Source organism: Lynx canadensis, chromosome B1 (assembly GCF_007474595.2).
Source record: "Lynx canadensis isolate LIC74 chromosome B1, mLynCan4.pri.v2, whole genome shotgun sequence".
NCBI classification, from domain to species: Eukaryota; Metazoa; Chordata; class Mammalia; order Carnivora; family Felidae; genus Lynx; species Lynx canadensis.
Genome location: NC_044306.2, coordinates 144,120,194 through 144,143,140, shown reverse-complemented (window position 1 = coordinate 144,143,140; position 22,947 = coordinate 144,120,194). Strand labels below are relative to the sequence as shown.

The 22,947-nt window shown below is 44.7% G+C and overlaps 2 protein-coding genes and 1 long non-coding RNA gene across 3 annotated transcripts in view; 1 reads left to right on the top strand and 2 right to left on the bottom strand.

Annotated features, from left to right (window-relative positions):
* Nucleotides 1–13,263: 13,263 nt before the first annotated feature.
* LOC116738030 lies at nt 13,264–15,118 on the bottom strand. The gene is made up of 3 exons (XR_004343546.1): nt 14,704–15,118; nt 13,767–14,052; nt 13,264–13,298 (listed from the first exon to the last, which is right to left on the bottom strand). It is a non-coding gene; the product is annotated as an uncharacterized LOC116738030 (long non-coding RNA).
* Nucleotides 15,119–15,229: 111 nt separating this feature from the next.
* STBD1 (starch binding domain 1) lies at nt 15,230–19,821 on the top strand. Its single transcript, XM_030313643.2, is given in 3 exon segments — nt 15,230–15,807; nt 17,919–18,158; nt 18,161–19,821. Coding segments are annotated over 3 exon segments (1,059 nt in total). The 5' UTR covers nt 15,230–15,605; the 3' UTR covers nt 18,778–19,821.
* A 2,291-nt stretch (nt 19,822–22,112) lies between these two features.
* The window catches only part of CCDC158 (coiled-coil domain containing 158), a 108,497-nt gene continuing 107,662 nt past the window's right edge, over nt 22,113–22,947 (bottom strand). The window contains 2 exon segments of the mRNA XM_030313644.1: nt 22,113–22,342; nt 22,345–22,368. Of these exon segments, the coding sequence (XP_030169504.1) occupies nt 22,293–22,342; nt 22,345–22,368 (74 nt within the window). The 3' untranslated portion in view covers nt 22,113–22,292.

Below are 22,947 nucleotides of genomic sequence, written 5' to 3'. Positions count from 1 at the left end.
ATTTTCCTTGGTTTTGAGTGAACACCTCCTTTATTCTTTCTTTAGAATATTATTTTCTTTAATTTTGAACTAAAGACTAAGACATGTTAGTCTTGATAATAAATGTCATAAATCATAAAGTTTAATGGTGACTCAAGATGATATATATTTCTATTTTTTAATTTTAAAATGTTTATTTATTTATTTTGAGAGAGAGAGAGAGTGCGCACATGCACGAAGGAGGGGAAGTGGGAGAGGGAGAGAATCCCAAGCAGGCTCTTCACTGCCAGTGCAGAGCCCAACATGGGGCTTGATCTCACAAACTGTGAAATTATGACTTGAGCAAAAATCTAGAGTTGGATGCTTAACCGATTGAACCACCCAGGCGCCCCTCAGAATGATATAGATTTTTAAGTTAATTTTCCAAAAATTATTTTTTGTTAAAAATGTTAATGCTCCTGTTAGGAAAATCAGAAAAAGTAAACTAGCAAAAATAATATTGAAAATGTGACTAATTCCTATAGAGTCAACAATAACCACTCTTAACTCATTGGAACATAGCCTTCTAGATCTTTCTCTATGAAACCCACTGTGTAAAATTTAATCAAAAAGGGAATTTATTAAAAGCATATTGAGTCCCAAAGTTTTGTGAGTTACTGAATCTGTCTTCAAATATAAAGTTTTTGGGTGATGACCTTTCATCCTTAGGGACTGTCCTGATTTCATCTCAATCATCTGTATGTTGTACTGACTACATAGCAATTGTGCCATAAAATGAGTCTTTGCCATGCCCTCTGTGAGGCCAGAGTTTAGGGTGACGGAGTACATGATAGAAGCATGAACCCCACAGTGTCAGCCCACTCCTGTAAAGTTAGTTACTTAGTGAGAACCAGTGTTGGGTAGAATTCCATGGCGGTGAATAAACATTCATTACATCTATCAGTGTTGGTGTGGGCAGAGGTTTGTTAAACAGGAAAACAAATCCAAATCAGAAAACGTAGCTATTCCAGTTAGGCCACTTTTCTCAGACTTCCTGGATGTTTTCAACTCATCACACATGCCCACATGTATGGTAGCCCACAAGAGCAACAGAAGGACAGCTGCTCCTCCCGCACGCCCAGTGGAGGAGGAATCCGGTTCGATGAGACAGGCCGGGGCAGGATTTGGGCAATCAGTGCTGGGATCTGACAGTCAGGTGCTAAGAAGTGGTGTTGGCAGTGGTGGTCTGGAGAGAATCTACTTCTTTTTCTGGCCACACTGCTCCTGGCTTTGTTACATTCATGCCTAATTTATATCAGGCACTCGGGTTTAGTTTTAATTGCCGGACAACTAAATATTCAACAGGAGCAGAAGCCAGATAAGCCTTGGTGAGGGGAAAGTCCAAGTTGCTGAAACCCACGTATAGTCTGCATTTCTGCCTCTATGCCCACATTGTTCATGAGATCAGCAGGCAACGCTGGAGTGCCTGGGGAAAGAAGTGGGCTGACATCCAAAGCTAGGTAAACCTTTTCACCTGATTATTGAGCACTTCCTCTACAGTGGAGACCTTTGGTGGGTATTCACGAAGAACCAAATATCCTCATACTCCAGAGGATCCGTTCTGAGAGATCCCCTGAATACCTCTTCTCCCAAGCATCTTTGTCACCATCAGCCTTGCATCTGTGATCCTTCCGAGTCTGGCTGCTGAGCTAACTCCTCAGCTACTGACTAGTATAGGTGACATGTGCATCTCAGGCCATTTCTCCTTTCAGACAATGTGGTCAACAGGATGAAATCCTAAGAATTCACCCTACTGGAAAATTCTCCCCAGTTGTTCTTCAGGGCCAGCCTTGAGCTGGGCTTTAGTGTTGTGGCATCCACTTGTGGCTGCTGTGATCATATTGTGCAGGTTGTCTGTTCAGAGACCTGATCTCAGAGACCATCCCTAGTCAGATGTGTAGGCTGAGGAAGAGTGGCCGTGTGAGAGGACTGGGCACTCCATGCAATTTGTTGTGTCTTCAATTTCTGCTCAAGCCCAATCCCATACAGAAAACTTCCACGTGATCGTGAGAAGCAATATAATTTGGTAATTAAACATGTAGACTTTGGAGCCAGAGGGCCTGGGTTCACGCCAAGCTCTGCTACTTATGAGCTCGATGACTAGAGGGCAAACTGCTCATCCTCTCTCCGTGTCAGTTTTCTCAGCTAACGTAGGGATAATAGCAGTAATAACAGAACTGCCTCCCAGAATTTTGGTGAAGATCAAAAGAAATGCTACCCGTAAAGTGCTCATAAGAGAGCCTGGCACAGTGTGTGCACACACTAAATACTAGCTGACTTTATGGATTGGTGGATCAGATGACCCCGAGTTTATAACGGGCACCAGTCGTTTGGTTACCTAATGGCTCATGATCAGGCCCCCATATTTATCAGTGCCAAGCAACAAACCAAGATCGGTCTCTCAAAAGGAGAACAGTTATATGCCACAGAGTTCAGGGCCGGGCTGCAAAATCCTGGGGGCCTGTGCTCCGCTTCGCCTTTCTGGACGTGACAAAGCTCCATTCTGCAGCCTTATCTGCCACAGGTGTTTCAAGCACATTGGATTCATTGGATCAGAGGCCAGAGCTTCCTGGACCAGCTACAAGTCTTCTCTCGCTGCAGGCTGCACTCAAAGCTGGCAACCTCTCAGATTACTGAAGAAAGGAGCTGAAACAGCACATCTAAATCTGGCCTTCAATATCCAAAGAGAAGGCTAGTACACCATTATATTTTATTTCCGGCACCCAGATATAATAGATGTAAATAACTTCAAGAGCATAGATACTAACGAAAGTTTGTTAACAACTAGAAAGCGATACGTCTTTGAGTTTTTATTACCTTTGTGGTTAATGTAATTTATTATTTTAAAAATTTTTTTAGTTTATTTATTTATTTATTTTGAGAGAGAGAGATAGTGCAAGCGGGCTCTGCACCATCAGCACAGAGCCCGATGTGAAGCTCGAACTCATGAACCATGAGACCATGAACTGAGCCTAAATCAAGAGTCGGAGGCTTAACTGACTGAGCCACCCAGGCACCCTGTGAATGCAATTTATTTAACTGTAAGTATATTTAAGTTTTAATAATGACTACAGGTACCAACCAGCTCACTAAATTCCTGAGAATTTATTAATTGACTTTTGTGATCTGGTACAAAGAGTCTCTAGCACATTACTGCTGGGAGAATTCAGGGGTATGAAAGATGCTAGGGGTGGAGAATGAAGAGAATCAGCTATTTCCACAAAGGTCATTACAGAGGCTTCGTGCGAGGTGGGAAAAGCCTCACACACAGGGGAGTAGGGAGAATCTGACAAGGAAGGCTGTGTTAGCTTGCGTCTGCCAAGGAGCAGATGGCAAAATGGGATTCGAAGTTAAAGAGATTTCCTGGGAGAGGAAGCAGGAGGACATGGGGAGAGCCTTTAGATGACAGCGCATGTGTGATGCCTGTGGAAGGAGAGAGGGAAGGAAGGGGGATTGGGGAAGGAAGAATCTTGAACTGCAGCATAATTCAAATAACGGTTTGGCCAGGCCAATGGGGAGTCTTCAAGTCAAAGCTGCCAAAAGGCGGATTCTCACATCTTGCCAGAATGGGCCCAGCCTTGGTACTTCCGTGTGCTCTGTCATTGGTTTGGGAGCAGCCCCAGAGAGCATGGCCTCAGTGCAAGGGTCAGCAGCAGCCCAGTGTCAGTCAGTTATACTCTGTGCAGCAGGAGATCTGAGTGGTGTATTTCCATAGGCTCGGGGGTTTGGGGAACTAGAAGCCATCTGAATCTTCCTGTGTGTTCACATTTCAGCATTCAGGGTCTCACTCTTTCCCAAGCAATGTTCTATCTTCACAAAAGAGATCTGGCAAAGCTGTGAATTCAAATGGTATTTTAATTCAGCTCATTCAAAAGGTCCATTTCTCCCCCTCTTTCTCTCTCTAATAGATGCAAGACATGAAATTCCTTTAGAAAGTCCTTTAAGGAGTTCCTGATTTGAGGGGGGGGATCGGTGTTTGATTTTAAAATGTCCACAAATTATTTGATGCTTCTCCCTTCAACATGTGGTGTGTAACTCCTTTTCCCTGAGTGTGGGCTGTATCTACACTTGGTTTTTAGCAGGACAATGTGGGAGAAGTGATGATGGGTGATTTCTAAGACTAAATCATAAGACATTGTGGCTTCCTCCTTATTCTCACTTGGATCCTTTGCTCTGGGAGAGACTAGCTGTTATGTTGTGAGGACACCCATCCTACCTATAGAAAGGCCCCCATGGAAAGGAATGGAAGCCTTCTGCAAACAGCCATGTGAATAAGCTATCTTGGAAGTGGATCCTCCAGCCCCATGAAGACTTCAGATGATACTGGAAGCCCGACTGACATCCTGACTGCAGCCACATGACAGATTCTGAGCCTCAACCACCCAACTAGGGTGCTTCTGAATTCCTGACCCATAAACACTACTCTGGTGATTCTTGTGTTAAGCCATTACATTTAGGGATTATTCGTTATGTGGCAATAGATGAACAATATAGATTAAAATTTTTTAATTAATTTGCTTAATGTTTATTTATCTTTGAGAGAAAGAGACAGAGCATGCGTTGGGGAGGGGTAGAAAGAGAGGGAGACACAGAATCCGAAGCAGGCTCCAGGCTTTGAGCTGTCAGCACAGAGCAAGACACGGGGCTCGATCTCACAACCATGAGATCATGGCCTGAGCCAAAGTCAGATGCTTAACTGACTGTGCCACCCAGACACCCCAGACCAATATCGAATTTTAATGCCTGGAAGTAGGATGCTGGAAGGGAGCAGGACTGGGCAGTAGGTTAAAGCAGGAAGAAGTTTGAGGACAGTGTTAATGAAAGATTAAAGAACTTTGAAGAAATTGGTAGCAGAAGCCTCATGGACTTTGAGGAGGCTGTGAGTGAAGGCTTGCAGGAAAATGAGGTTAAACACTTTGGAAATGGTGAGAAATGGTCTCCTTGTTATACAACAGCAGGCATTTTAGCCACACCCAAAGTAACATGGAAAGTAGAGACGGTACCTAATGAACTGGGTGATATAACTAAAGCGATTCTTCTACAGAGTGTTGAAGGTACTGAAGATACTGCTTCTTGCTGCTTACAGTAAAATGCAAGAGGAGATAGATAAGCTGGAATAAGGACAGCTAAACAAAAAGGAACCAGGACTTTATGGTTTTGAAAAATTCCTAGCCTCTCAGATGACAAATGATGTTTAAATTTAGAAATGATTTGTAGCAAAGATCAAATCCAAAAGGACACATAAAAGGACATTTCCATGAAAACACAGTATAAAGATGAATCCAAGGATGTAATTGTTAAAACTGTTAAGACCTCAGAAAGATCAAAGATGATGCTTTGTACCTCTCATTTTTTAAAAAAAAAATATATTAGTTTTTATTTTATTTTATATTTTTAAAAGTTTATTATTTGAGAGAGAGACAGAGACAGTGCAAGTGGGGGAGGGGCAGAGAGAGAGGGAAAGAGAGAGAATCCCAAGCAAGCTCTGAGCTGGTAGCACAGAGCCTGACGTGGGGCTCAAACTAATGAAACCGTGAGATCGTGACCTGAGCTGAATCTAAGAGATGGATGCTTAATCGACTGAGCCACCCAGATGCCCCATATTATTTTTTAGAGAAAGAGAGAGAGGGCTAGCATGAGCCGGGGAGAGGGGCAGAGGAAGAGAAAGAATGTCAAGGAGGCTCCATGCACAGTGTGGAGCCTGACACAGGGCTTGATCCCACAACCCTGGGATCATGACCTGAGCTGAAACCAATAGTTGGACGCTCAACTGACTGAGCCACCCAGGTGCCCCCGAGTACCTTTCAGTCAGACAAAAGACCTACTAAAAGTTTTTAAAGTTGCCTCACAAATTCTTTCACTCAAACAATAGAACTTCCAAGAAACTGAAGGATGTTTTTCAGTCTAATCTCAAGGTAGAGAAGGGATTATCTTGAAGAGATCTGTGGGTTTGTGGTATGGACCCAGTAGGATTCATAGGAGACCTTCAAAGAGAGAAAGAGAGAGAGAGAGAGGAGAGAGAGAGAACTGGTGACACAACTTTCTAGATGACACATGTTAACAGACAACAATACTGACAGTGCCTTGGTCAGGTAGGTGGGTGGGATCAGGAAGTAGTTAAAAGTAATACTGAAAAGAGGTAGAAGAAACAGGGGATAACGGTCACCCCAAACTTTTCCCTCACCATAGTTCTGCTTAGGTCTGTCCTTTTCTAACCTACCTCACTCTCTCCCAAGCAGATAATGGTCAATTCTTTATTTTTTATCTTAGAGAGAGCGCAAGTGGGGGAGAAGGGCAAAGGGAGAGAGAGAGAGAGAGAGAGAGAGAGGGAGAGAGAGAGAGGGAGAGAGAATCTTAGGCAGTCTCCATACCCAGCGCAGAGTCCGATGTGGATCTCACTGCCATGAGATCATGACCTAAGCCCAAATCAAGAATCCAACACTCAACCGACTGAGCCACCCAGGTGCCCTGATCATGGTCAGTTCTTAAAAAATTTTTGTTCTGGGGTGCCTGGGTGGTTCAGTTGGTTGGGTGTCTGATTTCAGCTCAAGTCAAGTCATAGGTTTGGTCCCTGCATTGGGCTCTGTGCTGACAGCTCAGAGCCTGGAGCCTGCTTCGGATTCTGTGTCTCCCTCTCTCTCTCTCTGCCCCTCCCCTGCTCTCTGTCTCTCAAAAACAAATAAACATTTAAAAAATTTTTAAAAATTTCGTTCTGAACATTTGCCTCCAATAATTTGGTATTACATTCTAGTGCTTCATCAACACTGATATTCATTCGCTCATTCATTCATTATTCATTCAAAAATTATATAGTTAGAGCCTCTACCTTGTAGAGCTTGAGGCACTCTATAGAACACTAGAAGAAAACCTATAAATTCCCTACCCTCATGAGCTTATACTCTAATGAGGGAAACACACCATTAAGGAGTAACCAAAGAAGATAGTACGGTCAGTGATGCACAATATGACCGCAATCAATGAGGGGTGACAGCAGCCCTGCTGACGGTGGTGCTGAGGGCATGGCTCTGAATAGAAAGGTTTGGAAAGATCTTTCTAAAGAATTTTGACCTACATTCTCTTCAGTAACAGTTTGCACCTGGTGGGAATGGGAGTCTCTCTCGCTCTTGCTCTTTCTCCTTACTACAAATATATGAACTGTTTCCACTTGGTGAAGAGTTGGGTATGTGGTATAGGCTGGCATGACAGATTGCAAGAATCAGAGATCGTGGCTACTACCTCTTTCTCTTTGTGTGTTCTAGACCCACTGCCCCTGCTCTGGATGTCCCTGACACCACCCTTAAGTGATTTGTGTGTCCCGTCCTGATCCCCTTCCTCCTTCCCTTTCTTTTTAAACCTTCCAGAGCTGTTAACCTTATCCCTTGGTCTCCTTGCTACCTAAAGTGAGGTCCTGAGACCAGCAGGGCCAGTATCAACTGCAGCTTAGAAGAAAAGCAGAACCACAGATCTACTGAACAGGAATCTGCGTTTAGCAGATGCGAGTTTGAGAAGCCCTACCTCAGAGATATTATCCTCACATGTCTGGGAAAGGCCTTCCTCTGGTTATTTACTCATTCCCCTTTATTCCAGTGCCCATTCCTATCATTTGTCCACCAAAGTCACTCTCTTTAGTCTGTTTACATAACTGACCTTAAATATGCATGTATTTTTGAAACGGTAGTGTTGAGTGTGTATATATTTTCAATTTACATAAATGTGAATGTACGAGAAAACTTATCATTTCTTACCTTTCGTCACCTTCATGTATTTATGATTTAGTTATGTTGTAATGTGTAGATCTAGTTCATTGGTCTAGTTCATTGGTCTACTGCATAGGATTTCATAGGCATCCACCATCTTTAGCTATTTCCCCATGATGGGCGTCTAGGTGGCTTTGAACTTGGTCATCCCAAATAACACTGTGTGTCCCCTTATGGTCTTGTGCAAAATTTTCCCTGGGCCAGACATGTTCAGGGGTGGGATTACTGGGTCATGAGGTATACGCATACTTAATTTCACAAAATTCTTCCAGATTGTTCTCCAGATCATTTCTACCTGTTTACTCTCTCACCAGCAACATCACATCTTCTAATATTTGGATGTAAAATGGTGTAATATCATTGTTTTAATTTGATATCTGATTACCAGTGAATTTAAGTATTTCTGTATCTTTTTGCTAGCTATTTATTTATTTGACCAAAAATTACTATGAGCGCCTTTTATGCTCCAGGCACCATGCTAGGCCCCAGGGAAAAGTATTCCCTATTCAGTTTACATTGGGTCTCATGTTGTGTGTGTGTGTGTGTGTGTGTGTGTGTGTGTGAATTTGTCAAAGTTCATTGTATATCTACATATTAATCCCACGTATATCTACTGTTTTAGCAACACAAAAATCAGGGCACCTGGGTGGCTCAGTTGGTTAAGCTTCCGATTCTTGGTTTCAGCTCAGGTCATGATCTCAGTTTTGTGGGTTTGAGCCCTGCTTCAGTCTCACTGACAGTCTGGAGGCTGTTGGGATTCTCTCTCTCTCCCTCTCTGTCCCTCCTCCACTCGCGGTCTCTCTGTCTCTCTCAAAAATAAATAAATAAACACAAAAATCTCCCCATCTGAATCTGTCTATTAACTTTGTCTATGGCATCCTTTGATGATTAGACAGCCTTCTTCTGATAAAGTCAAGACGTATTTTGGCCTCCTATATTATGCAATATCACAGTGACAGTCTCTTACATTTTGTTCTATTAGCTTTTAGTAATGTTTGTAGTTTTGTAGTAGTTTTACCATTTACAGTTAGTGCTTTATTCCACCTGGAGGTCCACCATTTTATGGGGTACAAAGCAGTAATCTAACTTTGTTTCTTTCTATACAGTGAGCTGGATTCGCCCAACACAGATTTCCCTTTTCTCTAAAGGCTTCATCAGTTAGCATCAGAGATCTCAGGGTTGAATCTATTCTGGAACTAAGATGAGTCAGAGGTTTGCAAACATTTGCAGTTAGAAAATGTCTCTGTGAAATCTGAAACCGGGTAGCTCCAGTGTGACTGCTTTGCAGAAAGGTTTCACTTGTGGCTAATGTTATGTGGAGCAGCAAGAGCCAGGGGCTTGACAGCGGTGGACAGGTGCTGGTGGTGGTGAGGACATTTTCCTAAGGAGGGCTTGCAGAGCGGGCAACTACAAATTAAGAACGAGACTGAAATTCACCATAAATGTGTCACACATCCAAATTTGCACACTCACATCTAAAATTTATGCTTCGAAATTCGGACATGACTTAAGACCCCTCAGGAATCAGCACAGCTAGAATTTCAGAGCATGAGTCCTGGGAAGTCAGAATAGTGGGTTCAAATCACGTCTAAGTCACTCATTAGCTGTGTGACCCTGGGAAGCTTACTTCTTTCTGGGCATTGTATGAGATAATCCTTATAAAGCACTTAGCCTAGTGCCAGTATACATCAGGTATTCAATGAAAAAAAGAGGATAAAAAGGCCTATTAGATAATAGACTTTGCATTCCACGAAATACAAAGAACAAACAAACTCTGGCCCTCAAGGAATCTATGATCTAATGTGAGGATGAGAAAAACTACAAAATTAATTGTACCATAATAGAAAATCTCCTATTTTGCTCTAAGAGAGTTACAATCTGTAACTCTTTTCTTTGAAGTCTGACTACCTACCAATTTGAGGGCTGGGGGCTGGGGAATGGGATTGTGGACTGGGGAAGTTTCATGGAAGGAAGTGGCTTTTAGGAAATCTCTAGACCAATGATTGAAGGTTCCAGATGGGAGATTCCCAGTTTGGCTGGAGTGCAGATCAGTGGTAAGAGAATGGCCCGGGGTGGTCCTTTGTGATTGTTGTCATTGAGACCTTGGAAGGCTAAAGTGGGGCTGAATTTAATCTGGTAGACAGAGGAGATGGCCTGCTGGGAGCTGTACTTTAGGAGGATTAAGTCAGGAGTGGTTGCAGAGTTGGGTTCACAGCCAGACGGGAGGGAAGTGCAGACAGAACCAGCAAGTGGTTTGTAGTTCTTCTGGACACTTAGGTGGGGTCTGAGTGTGGTGAGGGCCCTAGGAATATCGGGGAAGGGAGAACAGAGGCCCGGAACTGAAGAATCAACATGATCCAGGACGGGCCAAGTCTCCCAATAGTAATCTCTTCTGCCTGTGGCTGTTCCTTCAAATCTCAGCTGTACCTCCTTTCTCTCAGCTGATAACCTCTTCCTTGCCTCCTTTATCTCAAAACGTTCTTATGTTCATTCTTTTCTTTTTGAATGCCCGTGTCCTCTCCTTTCGTCGGAGGCCAGCCCTTCCACTGGTGGCCTCGGAACCACTGCTTCCTCCTCCTTTTTGGGATTCCCATTAAATATTTCCTCTCCTCACATCTTCAGTCGCTGTCATAGTAACCTTAAAACTGACACTGCCAGTTACTTTACCAACAAAATGGGTTACTCAGGATAGTAGAGAATTGCAACAGGAAACAAGCAACACCAGCAAAACCAGACACTAGCATGAGAAAGACAAAGGAGGAGAACACCCCTTTTCTAGATGAAGGGGAAATTGGGAGGGCTATTAATAACAAAAAGTCCATTGGCGTAAACTGGGAGGTCAAAGTATAGTGGCTTCTCATTGGCTGAGTTGTGGCAGTCTCTCATTGGCTGGGCTGTTGCTGGGCAAACAACATTCTTCCTCCTGTTGGGCTAGTGCAGTAGTAGCTAACTAGCTAAAGCAGTATCACCTTGCAAAGTACTTCTGTTCCTGTTGGGTCTGCAATTGACCACAGTGGTAGGCCCCCAGAACTCCCCCTCCTGGTCTCCCGACTCCATTTAAAAGGAGCTTCCTTTTATAATTTTCAGTCTTCGCTGGTTATTTCCTGCATACAAACATGCCCAGGTAAGTCTCTCTTGGTCCTGAAAGAACTTCCTTTGGACCTTGTTCTGTTCTAAGAGACACTTCTATTTCTCTCCTACCTTTTGCCTCCAAATTTCTCAAGAGGAGGCTAACTCAGCGTTGGACTTAACGGCCTTCACATTTATTCCTCAGCCTTCCAAACTTGAATGCTTACTGTCACAAATACTGAAGAGTTACCGATGACCTTGTATATGTCAAATCCAACCATTTCTTATTAGTCCTGTCTCCTTTTAATTCAGCGGAGTGACACCCCGTTACCCCCCTTCCAACACCTTCTTGCACCGACTTTGGAAACAAGTCTCTCTGTGCTCTCTCTTCCCTAATTCTTCCTTCCCACCTCTTCCCCTGGCCCAAACAACAAGCTGATTTTAATTGTTTGTCCTTCATCCTCCGACACAAGGAGGGAGGACTCTTTTCTTGCATGAAGTTAAAGAAAAAAAAAATTACATGTAAGTATACACATATGTCTTAATACACATAAATATTAACATATATAAGTACATAAATATAAATATGAATGGCCTTTAAAACTCTATCACTGACTTCCTTATATATCGGACATTTTTAAGTTATTTAAAAATATCATCCATATCTATAGCTATCTGTTTATATTCAATTTAATAGAATAGTGATCAATTGGAAAATTGGCACTACATTATGGCCCTGAAAAATATCATAAAGACGTAATTGCAACAGAAGTAGCAACAGGGAGGCAGATTTCCAGCCTTCTTGGAATTTTGCCAAAGGCTGAAGTGCACTCTTGATTTCCCTTTGTAACATTAATCTCTACCACGGATTTTACTGCCACCTCTCTGTGAGGAATTTCCAGTATCTCTTATTAAACTACATGCCCCCAGTTCCAGTTTCCCTCTATTGCCTCAAACTCAACACATCCCACCAGAACGCATCATCTTCCACCCCTGTTTCTATCGAATTTGCCTTCCTTTTTGTTTCTGTCTTCCTAGTCTCAAAGGACTTCTATACAGAGGCAACACTCTTCAATTGTGTGTGATAAACATGTACAGTCAGTGCAGTCAGCATGATTTAGAATATGTAGCCATAGACTTTTAATAAGTATGGTAGTGAGTGGAGTAGTGCTTTTTTTTAAAAGCAGCAACACAAAAATCAGTCAACATTTAAGTTTCGAAAAGCCAAAAGGAAGGCCAAATAAATAATGTTCTTTTAGGGGCGCCTGGGTGGCTCAGTCCGTTAAGCGTCCGACTTCGGCTCAGGTCACGATCTCGCGGTATGGTGAGTTCGAGTCCCGCGTCGGGCTCTGTGCTGACTGCTCAGAGCCTGGAGCCTGTTTCAGATTCTGTGTCTCCCCTCTCTCTCTGCCCTCCCCGTTCATGCTCTGTCTCTCTCTGTCTCAAAAATAAATAAATGTTAAAAAAAATAATAATGTTCTTTTAAATGCTGCATGAGAAGTCTGATACCAATGTAAAAATATTCTGATGGGTGGAAAGAATTACATCAATAATTGTTATATTTTCATAAATAGCAATTGATGACAAACAATAAAACCGTCTAATTAGTGGAAATGAATAAGGGGGCTTGCTTTCTATGATTTTACAGATCTTCTGGGATTTCATTTGCAAGCACATTTTATAAAGAAACTTAGACCAATGAAGTGGGAACTGAAGTTCTCAGTGAGGAAATAAAAAGAAAATCTTCAAGAATTTTCATTCTGTTTATAAAAATCATTCACTCGATTGGTTTTAGAGTTAGTAAAATTCAAGGACATCCTATGACATCAAGTTTACTTTGACAAAAGTAGAATAATTCTAAAATTTTCTACAAAATTCTGACTATTAAAAAAACCAGCTCTATAATAATCTTAAGATTTAAGAACCAGTTAGCAAGACAGAGTCCATGAGAATGTTATTTTATATAGTGACATTATTTTCTTAAAAATTTAGCTCTGATACCACTTTTCAGTATTTTCAACTCGATTTTTTTTTAATCTTAAGCTGCCTGAATCGAGATGTATGGGTAGTTTAAACTTAGAAGTCTTTAAAAAGTTCACCATTGACTTCCTAATTAGCCTAAGACATGAAACCTATTTGACAAAAAAGTAGCATCTACATTGTGCTAAAAATGCAGATCGAACTTGTATAAAGAAGATGACATTAAGCTCTAGACTGAGAATACATTGAGCTTTTGATTCATTCACTCAGCCTGAAGTTTTTTAAAAAAATGTTTTATGTATGTATTTATGTATTTATTTTTGTGTGTGTGAGAGAAAGCATGGTGAGAGGGAGAGAGCACGAGAGCACAAGCTGGGGAGGGCATAAGGGAGAGAGAGAGAATTGTCAAGCAGGCTCCATGTACAGCTCAGAGTCCGATGCAGGGCTTGATCCCACGATCCCAGTATCATGACCCTGAGCAGAAATCAAGAGTCAGATGCTCAAGCGACTGAACCAACCCAGGCGCCACCCCCCCCCCCCCCAAAACCTGTACTTCTTGAGGGCCTATTCTGGGCATTTTCTAGGTGCCAGGAATTCAGCGAGAACATAAACAATAAACCCTTCTCTCGTGTAGTTTACATTCTGAAGATAAGGAAGCAAATCAAGTAGAACGAATCCATCAGTTTACATTGTATTAGAAGTGATGCCCTAAATGCTAGGGAGAAAATAAACCGAAGAATGGTATGGGGTGAAGGGGGTTGTAATTAAAATTAGGATTATCAGGGAAGGGCTCATAGGGCAGATTGCCCTTGTGCAACAACCTGTAGAGGGTGAGGGAGAAAGGATAGATATCTGGACGGATGTCTGCAGACTACTCCACTCATCTTTCAGGGCCCAAAACAAGCTCCCTAAGTCCTCTTGCTTATTAAAATCGTGACCTACCATCTGGAGTGTTTTGCCTTGGTCTTTAGTTTCTCCCTGTGCTCCATGCACTGGGGCCATTTTCAGATCACACCTGAGAAGCTCCTGAGATGGTTGCAAACCAACAAGGACTCTTTGTCATGAGATAGAGAGCAAGTGGAGGGTCCTGGGCTCAGAGGATGCTTTAAAGAATCATTCCGACCAATGCTTTGAAAGTAGCCTGTAGAGCCTTCAGGGTGGAAGCAGGGAGAGCAGAGGGAGTGACTGCAGTAATCCAAGGTGAGATGATGGTGGCAGACCAGGGTGTCTGCAGAGAAGCAGAACTCTCTCTTAACATAGTATTTTGAAGAAAGAGTGGCGGTTTGCTACTTCCTGCCTTCTGAGAGAGGGGAAGAAGGAAAGCCGAGGACTCAAAGTTGTTGGTGTTCCAGCAATGGTGAAAGGATGGGTTGCCACTCTCCACTCCGCCCCCCACCCCATGAGGTAGGCGGGGCAAGCGGATTTGGGGAGGAAGACGGGGGGTCAGACTTGAGTGAGTTGGGTTTGAAATGTCTGTTAGCATCCGGGAAGAGAGGCCCGGTCTCCACCCTCCCCGCACCCCCCCTTCCTTTAGGATTGTAGGAGTCGGACCCTAAGGAGGCACCAGCCCTCTAGTAACTCCTTCAGGGGTTGCTGTGTGCCTCAACATGGGACATATTTGAAGGATTTGTTTTAACCAGAGGGAGCCATTTTACTAATTATTCCCAGGCGGATATTTGCCAGCTGTGGCTTTAGCAGTGGGGTGTAGAAATGAGGTTCATGGGAAAGGCTCCCGCTGCAGACACAGCGTGGGAATTATCAGCTTGAAGCTGGTGTGCAAAGCCATCAGATCAACAGAGGAGTGAATTGAGGCAATCTGTGTAATTCTGATCTCACATGGATGTGGGTTTGTGAGGATCAAATTACACATATACATTACCTGGCACACAGCGCTTAACAAAGAGGGTTGCTATTTTTATTAATAAACGCTGCTGTAGGAGCTTGTCCCTGGGCAACATCCAGTCCAGACAAGAGGGCACGCATTTTGCAACAACCACACACCCTAAAAAGAGGTCGAGGGAGAAACAACGATGTGGTTAAGAAGACTGGCATTGATAGATGGACGGGTCTCAGTCCAATCCTTTCATGGTACCGGCGGGTGGCGGAGGCTTGCGGAGGCTAGGCGCAGCTGAGTGGCGGCCGAATGGAGCTTCCACAGGGTTTCCCCGCCCGCCGCCCGCTGTGCTTCCAACCCACTCCACCCGATCCGGCCGGCTTCCCCACCAGCCAGAGCCCCAACCCCGCGCGTCACCGACGCACGTCGGCCTCTCCCGCGTCTAAGTTCCTGGAAGCCCGGGTCTCCGGCTGGCCGCGCCGCCGCTGAGAGGCTACGGGGAGGAGGCGCCGAGGCGCCGGGCGCAGGCCGAAGCGCGACCCGACCCTGCGGGCAGCTGGAGCGGGGAGGAACGGCGGTGGGGCAGAGCCCGGCCGGCGCGCGGCAGCTGTGCGCACTTGGGCTCTTTCCGCGCGCGGGCCACACGTGGAACGGGGCACCCGGGCGCTCGGCCGCCAGCCGCGGGGCGGGGTCGGGAATGAATATGCTGGAAAAGGAGGGCGCCCGAGTCTCCACCCGGCCGGAGCCTGGGGCTGCAGCCCCGGGGCGGGAAGCGGGCGGGGCTGGGAAAGTTGAGTATTAGTCGCCGTGGGCTGGGCTCCGCGCAGGAGCGCCGGCCGCCGGGACCGTAGAAGGCTGGGCCGGGCGGGGTAGGTGTGGCTCTGCCTGCGTGACCCGAGTCCCGGTTCCCGGTCGCCGTCGTCTCCCGCAGCTGCGGCCTCTCAGCCATGGGCGCCGTCTGGTCGGCCCTGCTGGTCGGAGGGGGCCTGGCCGGAGCGATTTTCGTTTGGCTGCTGCGGGACGCGGGGAATGAGAGCGACGCGGAGCGGAACGCCCCTCAGGAGGAGGCTGCGGCTCCGGGAAGCGATCAGGGTGGCGGCGGGGGACCGAGCCCTGTACCTTCCAGGCGGGAGCTGGTCACCAAAGCAGGTATTCTTCCTCCCACGTCTCGAGGGCAGATCTGCCTATGGGGGCTTTGGAGTTCACCGAGGGAGGAAAAAAAACCCACCTGGAGTTTTCCTCTTGGCCCTTTCCCCCGACTAACCTCCCCTACCCCGGGCAGGACCCTCCCCACGCCTCTCATTTTTTTCCCAGGCTAGTGCGCACGCGCCGGGCAGGTTTCTCGCCCTGCTCGGAGGCACCGAAGGTTCCCCGACCCATCGTCCGAGGGCAGCGCGGGCAGAGTCTCTACCCTGGGCGCCCGCCCCCGAGGACCCCGAGGGGGATGGGCTCTTTTGCGTGGCTGCGCTTGGCGCAGTGCGGGAGGCCGCGGCGGCGGCGGCGCCCCTTCCGGGCCTTACAAAGGGCATGCCTAGGTTCAGAGAGATCCTACAACCCTCTTCAGTCTCAGACCGAGCAGGGACACTTTCTCAGTCCCAATCCCATAACCTCACGTCCTCCCCTACCTCACCCCATGGAGGAGCTGGGTCTGGGAACTAACTCCCAGGAGCTGAGCACCTCCCGCTATCTGGATGCTTCTGTCAGGAAGGCAAAGTTCAGGTTGGACTCTGGCCAGGAAGGCCTCAGCTGAAGCCCTAGGGCTGTATGCTGGCTGCCCATTTCAGAGCCGTGGGACCCAAAAGCATAGGGTTGTCTAATGCCCCGGGAGGGGACCTACCTAATAGGGCACCCAACTCCAATGAGTAGAATTGACATCCAGGTTTACATGTGTACATGTTAGAGACTGTGCTACACAAAGTAAGAGGACTGGCAGAAAACCTTAGCTCCCAGTGCCCTCCCTTGGCCAGCTGCCCATGCCTGGACTCCAGCCGAGCGGTAAAAATGACATCTGGGAACTTTATTTTTAGTGGAGTCGGTGTTCATGTGTAGCCATTTGAAAGACTGCTTCTGTGCCTTTCCTGCGATTGGTTTGAGATGAGCAGAGAGCTCCTCCGTCTTCATGAAGCCAGTCTCATGTTTTAGGTTGAAAGATTGAGAATTCAAGGCAATGTTTTTACGTCTCACAACTCCACCATGAAAAGGAGATAAAATTAAACAAGGCCAACCCCCACCCCCAAAAGAAAGAAACCCTCCCATCTATGCTGATTGTATGACTTGGGACACTTCCATCTTGTAGGGAACTACCCCGACTGTCAGTGAGGTGGCCAAGAAGGAAACTGAGCCTTTAGGGAGCTTGGATTGTGTCCTGTAAGAACGTGTTTTTTAAAAGTGTACAATGGGAGGGGATGTAAAAGCCTCTGTTTTGTTAAAAAGGTTTACTTTATTTATTTGAGAGAAGACAGAGACCACACAAGCGGGGAAGGGGCAGAGAGGGAGGGTGAGAGAATCCCAAGCAGGCCCACAGTGCCATCGCAGAGCCGGTGAGGTGGGGCTCAAACTTATGAAACTGTGAGATCATGACCTAAGCCGAAACCAAGACTAGGAAGCTTAACCAACTGAGCCATCCAGGCCCCCCAAGGTTTACTTCTGATGCATATGGGGTTGGCAAGGAGAAACCAGCCCTCTCCCCCTCCCCTCACCCCCAATCCTTGTTCAATGATGCACTGCTATCCTTTGTATCTCCCCCCCCCCAGCCCCCCAACCATAGCAACAGCTGCTGTGGATCTGCCCACATCTGTGAGAGCTGATCCCTGGGCTGCTGGCAGTTCCTGGGAGTACAGGTGTACTCGTAGGGTCTGTAGGGTAGCTGTGTGGATCTTTGCCCCACAGGCTAGACAGCATTTTCTGCTGATAGAAACCAAACTTGGCTGTATGCCAATAAAGCCTGGCCTGCAGAGATCAAGGACCACGACAGGGTTAAACTGCTGCCTCTACAACTGGCCACTTCATTTACATTCTTGTGTGAGCACACGGACACTCCCAGATGTGCCTTTTATTGTTGCATATACATGTATGTTCTTAAAGCGTGCTGTTGGTTCAGTTAGTGTCTTAACTAGGTAATTAAGCACTTGCTTTTAATAGAGATGGATTTCGTGAACTGCAGATAGATTAGTGGTAAAGTCTTCAATAAACCTATTTTCTTAGCCTTTTTCCTCACATGAACTGCCTAACACTATTACATTTTTCCTTTTGCTTTTTAGAGCATCTTCAAGAAAGCAATGGATGTTTGGTTTCAGAGACCAAAGGCCATGGTAACCTGCAGGAAGCAACATGGAGACAGCAGAGTCCTTCTGGAAAAGACGGTGATTGTGACAGTTCGAGAGAGCATGTTCCTTCTGGACAGTTTCCAGACACAGAATCTCTAGCTACATCTGGGACTGGTGACTCTAGGGGTTACTCTGCAGTTTCAAGAAATGAAAGGCTTCAGTCTCCTCTGGCAGAAGGGGATTCCAGAAAGGACAAGAGACACTCGCTAAAGCAGCTCCATGTTTTGCCGAAAAGTTGTATTCTAGCAACCTGGTCGTTGACAGAGGGAAAGAAGTGAGCCTTGCCGAGTTGAGCAGTCAGGACCGGGCTGACAATGAGGACTGGGAAATGGTGTCCAGGCACTCCTCTTGGGGAGATGTTGGTTTGGGTGGCGGTCTTGAGGCTCCAGGGTTAAGCCCAAACCAGGGAATGGACTGTGGCAGAAGCACTCTTATGGAACCAAGAGGTCAGGAAATGGATGTGAAACGCAAAAAGGGGGTAGCAATGTCTTCAGAGTCTCAGCAAGTTAGTATCAGGTTCCAGGTCCATTATGTCACAAGCACTGGTGGGCAGTTCATTGCAGTAACTGGAGACCATGAGAGCCTTGGGAGGTGGAACACTTACATCCCACTCCAGTGTAGCAAGGACGGGTTCTGGTCTCACTCTGTGTCCCTGCCAGCAGATACAGTGGTGGAATGGAAGTTTGTAGTGGTAGACAACGGGAAAATTACCCGCTGGGAAGAATGCAGCAATAGGTTCCTGGAGACTGGCCGTGAGGATAAAGTGGTACAAAAGCGGTGGGGGATTCAGTGACTCAGTTTTCAAAGTGCTAGAGAGGCTATTTGTGGAGCACACTGAATAATTTTAAATAAAGGAAGTATAACTCCAAATATAGCCATCAGAGTTGTTTCAAATTTGCTAGCGGCTTTTGTCTAATGTGCAGAAATACATATGTAGGTATATGCTTTCGGTGAGCATGGACTTTTTTTTCCCCTGTGGCATCGATCGGTGGGTCTTTGCTGATCCATCGTTATTTCAGAGCTTAGTCCTCTTGGGGAGTGACCTGGCTAAGCTTCAGGTGTGGACTGGCCAGAGCACGCAGAAACCAACCAGCTGCACAGGGTTCGAGCTTGAGCCTTTGGGTGACCCTTAAACCAAGAGAGTGAAACACATCTCATTCATAAAGAGCTGCCTTCCTACTGGTACAACTGGAGAAACTCTTTACTACGTGCACCCTCTATATTTAAAAATAGTTAATGCCATATGGAACTGTGAAAAAAAAATACGGTCACAAGAGGTGGTTAGCAAGGATATGAGGTTATACGTTAAGACTCCCCAGTGTTTTTTTTTTTTGTTTGTTTTTGTTTTTTTGCTTGATTTTACGTGCCAGCCCCGGTTTGAAAGTAGCAAGTAAGTCTTTGTCTTAATGATTGCAGACTGGTGTAGAAGCAAGGAGCCTAGTCCGGGTCTGTCATTGGGAGGAGACCACGAAGAGAGGAAGTGTGAACTGGATGAAGGTGTGGGCTGAGCTAGGTGGCCTGAGTGATGCCTCTTAGAGGGCTGGGAGGTCCAGGTATAGCCTGACTGCAGAGAAGACAGACACAGCCATCATTTACCTCCAGGGCCTTTGCAGGACTGCCCCACCCCCACCCCTCCTGTCTCACAGGGGGTCTGGACTGACAGAAGGACTGTCCCATAGCAATCATTTCCCCTGCCCTTCCCTTTCATACCAATAGCTATCCTGGGTAACAAAACTGTAATAGGACAGTGACACACAGGTACATCCTTGTTGAGAAGAAGTAAGACATTTAAACTTTATTATACTGAACAAATAAAACCTGAGTTTTAATATCTTCATTAAATGTCTGAATTATTTGTCTAAATCTTAGTACCATAATAGCCTAGATATAAAATGCCAATATTTTCCTCCACTAATAACAGATGCATAGAAAAAATCAAGACGCAAGAGAGGTCCGTTTTCTCCTCTCTTTGGGGAAAACATTTTAGAACTTTTTTAAAACTTCACCATTATTTGGAGGGATATTATGCATGCTTGTACTCGAAAATGAGCTTTTCTATGTTAAAACAACTTGTAGTAAGTATAACATCGTTTGGCAAAACAGTGTTTAATCCTGGTTACAGGTGGTGTTTGCCGAAAAGAGCATAAACCCAAAAGAAAATAGAAGGTGCTTATAAGAACTATGATAGCTTTTGGCTCCTAGCATGTATATGTAAAATCCACATATACTTTTCATATACTTTATAATGAATTTCACACTCTACCACTAAGGTCTTCAGAGGGCATTTACTATTACTGCACAAAATGCCCAAGCATTTCTATTAGGTAAAATTTAAAGTAAAACAGTTTGCAATAAAAATTTCTTTAGAGTTCTTTCACTAGCAATTTTATCATTACCTGATGAAATAAAAATCTTTCGGTAAAACCAATTGAGGTAAGAGATACATATATTAAAGTTCATACTAAAATTTTTTTTAATGTTTATTTTCAAGAGGAAGAGCGCAGGTGGGGGAGGGGCAGAGAGCGAGGGAGACAGAGAATCCAAAGCAGGTTCCAGGCTCTGAGCTGGGCTCCAACCCATGAGCCGTGAGATCATGACCTGAGCCGAAGTCGGACACTTAACCGACTTAGCCACCTAGGTGCCCCTTAAAGTTCATATTTTAAAAAAATATTGTAAAATTGGACATGCTTAGCATGTTAACACTGTCATTTAGAGGAGAAACAGGAGGATTTAGTCACTATTATCTGCACCAGTTGGGACTAATGCCGCTGCTGTCACAGACAGACACCATGCATGTTAAGAAGGCTGCACCAGAAGCCTGTTTCTTGCTCACTAAATAATCAGCAGTGGGTATTTCTGGCAGGAGGGCAGCTCTCCCTGCAGATTGTTGCCCAAGCTGCTTCTGTCCTGTGGCTCTGCCATCCCCTAGGACCCTGCTGTCCACCGTATCCAGCTCATGGAAGGGGAAATAAAGTGAGGAAAAACACAAATGCTTACTAAAATTTTTGGCCAAAAAGTGCTGCATATTGCTTTGTCCACAAGCCTTTAGTGAGGACTGGTCAGTAGATGTGATGGGGAATAGCCTCTAGCAGGGCAGTTATTTCTTGGTGACATCTTTAGACAGCTACCCTTCTGCTGTCCCTGTCATCTCTGGCAGGAAGACCAGTGATTAGAGGATTGGAACTTCCAGCCCCCTGATCTCCAAAGAGGAGAAGGGGGCTGCGGATTAAGTTCTATAAAAACTCTTGAATAAGATTTCAGAAGCTTCCAGGTTGGTAAACACGTCTAGGTCCTGGGAGGGTGACATGCCTTGAGAGTGCATGAAAGCCTCGTGTACCAGAACCCTATACTTTGCCCTGTGCCTCTCTTACATTTGGCTGTTCCTGAGTTGTTTTCTTTAAAATAAACTGGTAATAGTAAGTAAACTGCTTTTCTGAGTTGTGATCTGTTCTAGCAAGTTAGTGAAACTGGGGAGGGGGGTGTGGGAAACTCCAATTTATAGCCAGAGTACAGGTAGCCCAGAACTTGCAACTGTATCTGAAGTGGGGGGAGGTCTTAGACCTGGGACTGAAGTGGGACTTAGAGTGGGACTGAAGCCTTAGACCTGGAGAATCTGATACTAACTCCAGGTAGTTAGTGTTAGAATTGAATGGACTCCTAGGACACCTAGCTGGTTATTGGTGTTAGAAAACAATCCACATGCAAAACCCTCCTAATCTAATAAAATGTAAGTAAACAGGCTGAATCCATTCAATCTAGAAGTTACCCACCGGCTGAAGAACACATTCTTGTTTCTTTCTTTACAGTTATTAATATGTAAAAGTGTTTTTAGAAAAAACTTTTCTAAAAGTTTTGATTAGGGGCCCCGATGTTGTGTTATCTGATGACATTCAGATAGTTCAGTGAGTTCAGGGTCACAAAAGGATCCCTGTCAGTACCTTGGAGTTTGTCCTGGGCATTATACCACATATTTCACTTGTGTGTCAAGTTTTTTTGAAGCTGGAAAGAATAACTATTGCTTCAGCACCAGTAAAGATAATAAAAACCACACAATTGTTCCAGCACATGGGTCTTAGCACAAATTAATACCTTATAAGGGATGCAGACTTTCACATCTAGTTAGAACTGTTTGAAGTTTTACTGTGAGAGCATTGAAGAATAGTTTATTTCAAAATAGAGTTTACAGGGGAGGGTATCTTTTATTAAATTTTCACATAAAAAGAAAAAAAACTACACAGGGCACTAATTATAAGCAACACCACAATTATTTGGGCATCATCCCTCTGTAAAGAACAGGCAAGCAATGTATCATTTTAGTAACATTTTTTCCTGGTCTTTCACTTTCTGTATCCTCTTTCTTGATTTCTGATCATTGAAGACATTGCTGAAAGTGATGATAAAACAAAATTAGATTAGCAACATCTACTCTGCCTTTGAATTTTATAATGTGCTTCTTAAAAGGTCAGCTTGCTACTATAGAAGAGATACATTCTGAGATCGGGAAGTTCTTAAAAATTGCAACGTAGCATATTTTTGAAAAGACTGATGTTATGGACAGAGCTAAGGGCAAATCTTTACTCTTTCAGTTGTTTTAAGTGAGCGTACTTATTATAGAAATAATACATACTAATTGTAAATAATTTGAACACCTCAGAAGGATGCAAAGAGAGATGAAGGTGAAGGTATTCATCTCTGCTCCCTCACCTGAACCCTCAGAAGTCGTCACCGAAAGCAGTTTGGTAAATATCTTTGTGTACATGAACGCACGTGCACACACTTTCCTTCTTTGCACAAATGGAATATGTAGATAGATTGTTCTGTAGCTTGCTTTATTCACTTAAAAAATGTCAACATTTTTCCAGTTCAGCTCATGTTTTGTTATGACTGTATAGTATTCCATTATATGGATGTACCAACATGTTAGTAAATAAAATTCTTAAAAGTTGATTTCTCAGGTTTTCAA